The sequence below is a fragment of the Syngnathus scovelli genome, chromosome 3 (genome assembly GCF_024217435.2).
Source record: "Syngnathus scovelli strain Florida chromosome 3, RoL_Ssco_1.2, whole genome shotgun sequence".
NCBI lineage: Eukaryota > Metazoa > Chordata > Actinopteri > Syngnathiformes > Syngnathidae > Syngnathus > Syngnathus scovelli.
The window spans coordinates 16,609,650-16,618,736 of NC_090849.1; the positions used below are offsets into that span (position 1 = coordinate 16,609,650).

Below are 9,087 nucleotides of genomic sequence, written 5' to 3' on the forward strand. Positions count from 1 at the left end.
GCCTTAGCCCTGTTCTGGGGCTGAAATGAGTAAAGTAATGTAGAAGTCAAGGATGTGGTGATAGTGTCTACTGTTTCCTGGTGGACACAATACGTCTAAATGTGAGGTTAATGCGAGGTAGGAGGACTTTCCTTCGAACGGGAAGGCTGTGATACCAGAAAGTGTTGGTAGGCGAGTTCATGAGGAGCAAGCTTCCATGGGCTAGCACCAGCTTGACAGGCTCGATGTGGCGACTGCTTTGTTTACCTCGAGCATCCCTGTGGCGGAAAACGAAATCTCGTGCAGCGCCGAGCGAGACTGAGGCAATGGGAGACTGAGGATCTAGCTCCTTCTCGTCATCCCGATGCTCACCCATGTGATCCTGGCCATCTTTGTACCTGGAGAAGACAACAGTTAGTTCAGTTGAGTATCAAATCCATTGTAGCCAATACTGGTTATATTTCCTACCTGTTGATCAGGACAAAATTGAATGTATGTCCTGTTATTTTGGTGACACAATCCCGAATATATTCCAGGGTGGGAGTCCATGGGCAGGCTAAACGTGCCACTCCAGAATAAGTGTACATTAATCCTGTATCTCCATATGTCGCCTGTTTCCTGGGTATATCGTACACCTTTCCAAACACTTGCACCTTTGCTTCTTCCCCTGGAATATAAAGCCAGAACGTGTCACTCAGCCACTCCTTACCTTTAGAATAATACGACTACTCTCACCTGTTGAGTAGACCACCTCCTCCTCTAGTTTTTGGAAAAGGTGGTCAGCTTCCTGCTTGGTGAAAAGCAAAGCATAATCACAGTCCAGACCTTCTGATTCTACTTTTTGCCATGGAACAGGATCTGAGAAGTCATCTTCCTCAGCATCCACTGATTGTTCCTTCACTTCAATTCGATCTAATTTGAGCTTCTTGGGTGGATTTGTTATCTCGGTGTCATCAGGGCATGGTTGTTTCCGCATAAACTTCTCCATTTCATTTATTTGAAGACTGACAGCATCTGTACATATAACAAGATATATTATTGTCTTTGTGGCACTTGTCTGCATTGTCCATGTAGATAAGACTATCCGTTTGTTTGACATTTTTGTTTCAACAAGTTTGAGAGGCCCTGTCGTAATCCGAGCTGCCGTGCATATTGTAAAAAGCCCCCAAACACTGTTAAATTTAGCATGAACGTGTTGCAAAACATAAGCTGGTCGTGAACGCCCCACGGCGCGTTTCGTCACTTCCGTAGCGCGAAATATTCATTCCGGGAGTTGACACCGCAGCATCATTTCCACCGTGCTTTAGTTTGCATATTTCAATTATATATATAGTCATTGGTCGGGAACTTATCGCCGAAGTAAAAACATGATTAGGCAGAAAACTATCAATTCATTTTTCATGCGGACCTCCAAAAAGTTGTCTTGCAAAGTTTCAAATGAACCGGAGCGGAATGCTAAAGACTCGGTAAGCGTTAAGTTATTTTTGTACGCACGCTTTGTGACTTCTTTTTTAAAACGCACATGTGCAAGTAGCTCCAGCGACGCGTTTGCACGAGCTGTCGTTTTCTTCAAGCAGCAGCGACAACTACGCTCCATTCAAAAGCACCACTCCGTTTTGCATCGTTCATAACTCACGTGAACATGTTTGCACCGCGCTGCCGACGGGTTTGTCAGGTCGTTTGCTTCCGTGTTCACTCCTTCTCACCCGCTTGGTGTTTTGCACACTTTACTCCAACCATGCAGAAGAAGCGCAAGTTCTCGGCGGTTGATCCGGAGCCCTCCAACCCACCGTCGGCTTCCCTGTCTCAAGAGCAGATGGACATGATCGCCCGTAATAAGAAGGCGGCGTTGGTGAAGCTCTATTCGTCTCAGACCCCTCACGGGTTTGGAGAGAGTTGGCAAAAGGCGCTGGCTGCTGAATTTGGGAAACCTTACTTTAAACAAGTGAGTGGGCCACCTCTGATTCTGTCAGGGATGGCGCTACAACGGGGCTAGGGGGTGCTGCAGCACCTTGAGCTATCTGTGTAGTCCCACTTAAAACCACCTTTCAACATTTGCTATGATATTGTAAAATATTATTTAAAAAAAACACATATTTTTACTTAGCTAGGCAAAATGGCAAGTCTGGCAGCAAGAAGTCCAGCTTCCCTCATGTTGCACAACTGTTTACAGATACTTTAATATGTACTCAAATTTTCTAGATTAAGATAATATATTTGATATTTTGTGTGTTATTTTATTAAATTCAAACAGCAGCTAAATTGCGAGGTGAGGCAGACGGTACAGCACAGCAACAAGATTTACCATTGGTAGACAAAATAAACTTGTCAAGTTTTTGAGAAAAATGATGCAAATAAACATGTTTCCTTGAAGCCGAGAAGTTTGAGACCTAGATTTGCACCCCTTTCATCTCCTCAGTTGCTGCAGTTTGTCAACAATGAGAGGGAACATCACACTGTGTACCCACCTGCTGAGCATGTCTTCACCTGGACTCAGATGTGTGAACTTCGTGATGTGAGTTTCCTATTGCTCCACTTGCACAAATTATCTTCAACTAATCACATATGTCCATGATCACAATAACAATGATCACTACTTTTCCATTTCTTAATTACAATAAAATTAAAATGAAGTTAACCACTGTAAACATGAGAACAACAACAAATTGTAAATTTCCCTTTTAACCCCCACTAAAAAAACAGGCCAAAGAAAAATATTTGATCTAAATTTGTTCGTAGACTATATTGATCTGCAAATTACTTATAAATTGACTTTACTCAGGAGGAATCTGAGCCTGTTTAATAATCATTCCTATATTTATGATTGATTAAAGAAATTTAAATTGAGATACCACTAATGATTTCTCATGGTACATGAGTGCCTCGTCACCTAGATGGGAATATCAGATTAACTAAATAAATATACCGAGTAAAAAGAACTGCTGAAGGGGAGATTTGGTTCAGAATCACTGTAGTCTTTACTCTTTTTCTACCTTCAGGTTAAAGTGGTGATCCTCGGTCAGGACCCGTACCATGGTCCAAACCAAGCCCATGGATTATGTTTTAGTGTCAAAAGACCAGTGCCTCCTCCTCCCAGGTCCTCTAAATTTGAAAGTATTCTGTTGACATCATTCGTACCCTTTTTGTTGTGTATATTTTTGGAACATGGTGCCATTGTTTTCCATCTGCTTTCAGTTTGGAGAACATGTACAAAGAGCTAGGGAATGACATTGAAGGCTTCCAGCACCCAAAGCATGGAGATCTCAGTGGCTGGGCAAAACAAGGTTGGTTTTGAGTAATATATGTGCTGAAGAGTGCTGACGAGTCTTCTACTACCTTACAGGTGTGTTGTTGCTCAATGCCGTGTTGACCGTGCGAGCACACCAGGCCAACTCGCACAAAGACAAGGGTTGGGAGACATTCACCGACGCAGTTGTGCACTGGCTCAGCAATAACTTGGAGGGCCTCGTATTCATTCTGTGGGGGGCCTATGCTCAGAAGAAGGGGGCCACAATTGACAAGGTGAGTGCATTTTTTTTGCTTGGAATAATTAAGTACGTGAAATACAAAAATAATGATATTCCTTGTCTTCATAGAAACGTCACCACATCCTGAAGGCAGTGCATCCTTCTCCCCTGTCTGCTCATCGGGGATTCTTTGGCTGCAAACATTTTTCCAAAGCCAACGAGCTGCTGATAAAATCTGGAAAGTCACCTGTTGACTGGAAGGCACTTTAAACTGTTGCACTTCTTTGCACCCCCCACTCCCCTCACCATGTTACACAACTACAATGATTCCCCTTGTTAGCTTGTCTGCATTTTCAAAGTTATCCATATATGTTATCTTTACACGAAAAATGCTGTTATGTTTTGTGGGAAGTTACTTTATCACTTTTTGTTGTGATACATATTTGGAGTTTTAGTGTTGCATAATGTTTGCACAGTTTTACTTTTTCTTTTTTACATTAAAAATGTTACTGCTGCTAACGTTTGGTAACTTGTCTGGCTCACTTGTGTTATTGAAAACGGCGATGTTACTCAAAGAGCACTATTAAATTGAATAGTTTATCTTCAGCACATATCTACTGATTCATCAACTCATAGTATTTAGCCATTGAAGCACTTGGGGAAATGATTAAAAATATGAAACGATTGAGCGCCTATTGAATGTCAACTGATGTTGAACATTGGTTTTTGTTTTGTAAATCACCAGTCAACCACAAGAGACCTGTGCCGGGTAGCAAGAAAAGAATTTGGAGAGCTTCAAACAGTGGAAAAAGTGACAGGATTAGACAACTTGCAAAACAATATCACAGTTCTACTCCACAAAATCAAATAACAATGCGCACCTTCAGTATTCTATCGTGGCAGGCTTGCTAGTGAGGCCACATACTTCCGGCGTTGGGTGATGACGTATGAGCCAGTTATGACGAGACACTTTATCCGGAAGCATTGGAAGAAGCTCCGCCCTCGCAAAGTTCGGCATATGTTTATTGTTTAAATAATTTAAAATTCACGTGGCAGAAAACGTGACAATGCCTGTGCAAAGTGTGCCGCTTCGGGATGCGACGATTCAGTATCGTTTACTTCATCAGTATCTATTTCTTCTGAAGAAATATCCCATTCTGACAAAATCTGTTACAAGGTTCGTAGTGAGTGGACTTTGACATGTTTGCTTTGCTGATGCTCTGCAGCCAGTTCTGTGTCCTCAGTTGACAGACACCCGAGTTATCTCAATTTCCTTCACTTATCAATTTTAAATTGTTGCAGTGGCCACAAGTGTATCGACAGTTTCTCTTCAGCCAATGCGCTTCTATAAATTTCCTCCACCATATAGTGTAGAAGTACTGTAGACGTGCACACCAATGACTATTTACATGTAAATTTTGACACTTATTTTGCTGTGTGTAATTGTTTTTTTTTTTTTTGTCGTTGATACTTTCAGTGGCATCCTCTCAGCCTTAGGAAATCTTCTTTCTCAGATTTTGGAGGCAAGAAAAAAGTCCAAAAGTAATGCTTCAGGCAAAGAGATTGACGCAGCTGGAGCTGCACGCTTTGCCATTTATGGGTGAGATATTTTTGTTTTTGCTTTTAGTTTAACTTACTTTTTGACCTACTTGGATTTTCTTTTTCATAGTTAAACTACAGTGGATCTCTGGAGAAAGTCTACACAGCCCCTTTCTGTAATATAAAAATATTAGACCGGATAAACTATTTATAATCATAACGAATAAACAAAAAGATTTTCTTTTGAAAAAAGTAAACAACTGAAATAATGTGGTTGCACAAGTGTGCACACCCTTTAACTGGGGATGAAGATGTGTTCAGAATTATCCTAATACCAGCGTCTTCCCATTTCCCCAAAACATGCATGTTAGGTTATTGAAGACTATATAATTTGTCTATAGTTTTTCACGTTTTTGTATAATGAATCTACAAAATGGATAAATCGATGGACAAACTGTGACAAGCCATTATTTGAGCCTTTAAAAACTTCGATATTCATAAATTAGAAGCCATTTGGTGACAGTCATTCTCTGGTTTGCTATTCCAGTTTGTTCATTACTGGACCAGTCAGTCATTACTTTTACCAGCTGATGGAGATGTGGATGCCAACAACTGATCAATACTGTGTCATCAAACGTCTCCTATTGGATCGCTTAGTTTTTGCCCCTGGATTCCTGATGATTTTCTACTTGGTGATGAACATCCTGGAGGTGGGTACCGATGATCACACGAGACAATTATGAAAACCTAAATGTTAATCCAATAATGAAAGTGTACTTAAACACCTTAGTTAGTTATGGTTGGTAAAACGAGGCTATCAGTTTTTGTTTTATAAACATTAAATAAGCTTAAGGAGTCCACAATTGCAAATGTGAATTTTGGAAAAAATCAACGACCAGTACAACAGTAAATGCTCACCTACCTTTGATTTAATTCATTCAAAAAGTATAAATAACCATTTGATCTTTTTTTCAGGCAAAAGGGGCAGATGACTTTAAAAAAAAGATTAGAGAAAGTTACTGGACTGCTCTGAAGATGAACTGGAAAGTTTGGACACCTTTCCAGTTCATCAACATCAATTTTGTGCCTGTTGAGGTATGTACAGTATGTCACTGGCATTCTGGCGGCAGTCACACCCTGACAGCAACCTCTGATGTGTTTTCTCTTTCAGTTCCGAGTGCTATTTGCCAACACGATCGCCTTATTTTGGTACGCTTACCTTGCAACGGTGAGAAAATGAAACCTCCCCAAGGTTTCAACAGAGGAAATTGATCATCCTCACATGCTCCGGGATGATTGTGCCTGCCAGAAAACGGAGATTCTACTGCCAGCTGTCCAGCAGTTAACTGATGTGGACAATAACTCACACTTTACAATAACACTGTGATTTAATTTTCATACTTGACAGATTTTACAAGAGATCACAATAAGAGCACTTCATGTGATAATAATCACCATCACAGCATAATAGCTTTAGTGCTGCAAATACTATGAATAATGATAATGTACACAAAAAGGGATATTGGGCTTTGGGTGAAATTTTGGGATCAACCTAAAATGCACTATAATGGTTCAAACTTAAAAAGAAAATAGGTCAAATACCTCATGTGCAATAATAAGACATTTTCTAAGGTCAGCATCTTGCTGTTGAGCAGGATTGACCAAAAATTTGCTGTTGACAAGCATCCCAAAATTTTATAAATGTCAAAGAAAATTCACGTGTAAAGGTTATAGTTCATCTTTGGTGCACTCTGCACTTTCAGCCTAAACCCTAATATCCCTAAAGTTTTGTGAATGTGTAACAAAACAAAAAAAGCAAGTGTTACTTTTTATCTGCCTCTGATGATTTGTGGTAAAAAATGTGACAAATGTCTGCCAAGTGTGAATGAAAGTATACTGAGATGTCTGATTTATGTGAAGCTCACTGCTTACATCTAAAATAATAAAGAAAATAATTAGACTCATTTGTGGACTCTTAAGAATATACACACACCAGCTATGTTGATGTTTAAAGAAGTGGATGCAGTCAATCTGGCCTACTCATCAGCCTCCTCTTAGGTAAAAGTTCATGTGGATGGAGCTCAAAGCTCGGACACAATAGTTTCCCCCCTCACCAGTTTGCAGCCTTAATGAATGAGCCTCTGCTGGCTTACTGGAACGCTCTCTCTGCTCTCCATTGAGTCACTTTGGATCTCATTTTTGCATCAAACAGAAACCTAACTACATGCGTGACAATAGGCTTGTCATATTAGCTGCGACCAACTGAAAATATCAATGTCCTGAGAAAATGCATCGATGCTAATGATGATATTATTATTATGATGAAAAAACAACTTCCTTGATGTCAGAATTCAGAGTGTTTCAACATGGCAGTCCGCTCTTCCCTCTTTGGTAAAGGAATATTTCCTATGGTAAAAGAAATACATTTTTGGTGGACTGGGAAGGATTCATCTATTCCAGCAGCACTAAGAAAGCAAAACTTTGTTGGTGCAAAAGTCTTACCTGGTGGTGCCACATAATATTCCTCCACTGTGTTTTTTGAGAGCTGCAGAAGTTCTTCTGCATGGTTGCCTTCTGTTACTGCATCCTCCCTCAAGTATAATGCCCTGGATGTTCAAGGAAGACATACAAACATGCTTCCTGTGTTGAAAAACTGGGACTGCCAGCCAACTATGTTATGACACAATGAGCAACGCACCTGTCCTCCAGAACCGAATCCATCGGCTCGACTCCGGAGGTGTCAACAACATGAAGCTCATCTGCAAATCTGATGGCCTTCTCCAAACAGGCCAGTCCCTCTTTGGTGCGGAAGTCCACCAAGGCCAGACGCTCAAGTTTGTCCACCAGGTCGGCTGCCACTTGAGTTGGCTGAAAAAACAATGACACTTTGATATGTGCATCTTTCATGCAAATATTCACTGCAAATTATGACTTCTCTTTGTCATAGAACGTCACAATCCGATCTATGTACGAGATCGGAACCCAATTGTAAAACGAGGACCACTTATGTATATTATTATTGATCTACTTAATTTAGGACCACATTTTAAAGGTATCAAGGTCATACCGGAGGCAGCTGGTCCTCTGGTATCGTCTCCCATGTTGCAGCTTTGGGCACCTTCAAACACAAGCAGGAAAGCGAAAGAGCACGTTGTTACCTGTAATCTGTTCTGCTGTGTTGTGTGGGGGCTTCAAGTTGATCCCGTCAATTTACCTTCGAGTTGTGTGGTAGAGAACTCAACTCTCGTGTCCCATTAGCGACGTGACAGCAGCGAGAACATCTTCTTGCACAAAAGAAATCTGACAACGAGTTGCCTCTTTGAGAAGACTTAGCAGAAGTGACTTTCTGTGACACACTGCGGCACATTCGCCCGAAAGCGACGCAAAAGGTAGCAGTGTTTAGCATTGTTAGCTGTACAAAACTGAATTTAAGATTTGTTAGGTGTTTTTCAATTACGCCGGGACTTTGGCGTTGAGAGCATAATACAAATAACAGACGACCTCCTTTCTTAAAGATGGGCTAGCAAGTCACAGATATTGAGATAAGATAAATACGAAAATAATCCGGTCAACTATAATTGTTTTGGTCCTGTGGATACCCTCGCAGTACTGCTCTGCGCATGCGCAATGCACGACACAGCTGAATAACGAAGCGAGAATGTTACTTGTTCGACAAATCCAACAAGATTTATAAAAAAAAAAAAAGATATACACTTTTCTCTCTACTCAGTACAGTATAACACGTTTAGAATTTTATTTTGAGTAATTATTTGAGGCCGGTATACGACGTCACATATACAAAATACAAAACGTTAAATTGATCACACTCCGCTCTGATCCAAGCCTACGTTAGTTATCAAATGTACTCGCCATTGAAATCTCATACTCAATGTACGTTCGTTACCAAATGTACTCGCCACTGAAATCTCATACTCAATATATATTGTATATAAAAACACCTTGACCACCACGTAGCAGAGCCCGGATAGCTCAGTCGGTAGAGCATCAGACTTTTAATCTGAGGGTCCAGGGTTCAAGTCCCTGTTCGGGCGAAATTATTTTACCCTCGTGGGTCGGAATTATTCGCAACATGTCACCATCT

General features: G+C 40.7%; 4 protein-coding genes and 1 non-coding gene across 6 annotated transcripts; 3 read left to right on the plus strand and 2 right to left on the minus strand.

Moving 5' to 3' along the window:
- Positions 1–67: 67 nt before the first annotated feature.
- On the minus strand, positions 68–967 carry alkbh2 (alkB homolog 2, alpha-ketoglutarate dependent dioxygenase). The gene is made up of 3 exons (XM_049764088.1): positions 715–967; positions 448–646; positions 68–377 (listed from the first exon to the last, which is right to left on the minus strand). The coding sequence occupies exons 1-3, from the start codon at positions 965–967 to the stop codon at positions 68–70; spliced, it is 762 nt and encodes a 253-aa protein (XP_049620045.1).
- Positions 968–1,224: 257 nt separating this feature from the next.
- unga (uracil DNA glycosylase a) lies at positions 1,225–3,965 on the plus strand. 2 transcript variants are annotated; one of them, XM_049762526.2, is made up of 7 exons: positions 1,225–1,445; positions 1,724–1,924; positions 2,399–2,494; positions 2,979–3,076; positions 3,175–3,263; positions 3,323–3,501; positions 3,576–3,965. In XM_049762526.2, exons 1-7 carry the CDS (start codon positions 1,347–1,349, stop codon positions 3,714–3,716), a joined length of 903 nt encoding a protein of 300 aa, XP_049618483.1. In that variant the 5' UTR covers positions 1,225–1,346; the 3' UTR covers positions 3,717–3,965. The 2 variants fall into 2 exon arrangements, with proteins under 2 accessions (XP_049618483.1, XP_068506273.1); XM_068650172.1 differs by lacking the exon at positions 1,225–1,445 and having other exon boundaries at positions 1,607–1,924.
- Positions 3,966–4,409: 444 nt separating this feature from the next.
- Positions 4,410–6,949, plus strand: pxmp2 (peroxisomal membrane protein 2). The gene is made up of 5 exons (XM_049762527.1): positions 4,410–4,623; positions 4,924–5,046; positions 5,533–5,695; positions 5,961–6,080; positions 6,157–6,949. Exons 1-5 carry the CDS (start codon positions 4,514–4,516, stop codon positions 6,223–6,225), a joined length of 585 nt encoding a protein of 194 aa, XP_049618484.1. The 5' UTR covers positions 4,410–4,513; the 3' UTR covers positions 6,226–6,949.
- Positions 6,355–9,021, minus strand: gatc (glutamyl-tRNA amidotransferase subunit C). Its single transcript, XM_049762528.2, has 5 exons — positions 8,200–9,021; positions 8,053–8,103; positions 7,684–7,853; positions 7,488–7,591; positions 6,355–7,391 (listed from the first exon to the last, which is right to left on the minus strand). The coding sequence occupies exons 1-5, from the start codon at positions 8,389–8,391 to the stop codon at positions 7,330–7,332; spliced, it is 579 nt and encodes a 192-aa protein (XP_049618485.1). The 5' UTR covers positions 8,392–9,021; the 3' UTR covers positions 6,355–7,329.
- Positions 8,965–9,037, plus strand: trnak-uuu (transfer RNA lysine (anticodon UUU)). Its single transcript has one exon. It is a non-coding gene; the product is annotated as a tRNA-Lys (tRNA).
- The last annotated feature ends 50 nt before the right edge of the window (positions 9,038–9,087 follow it).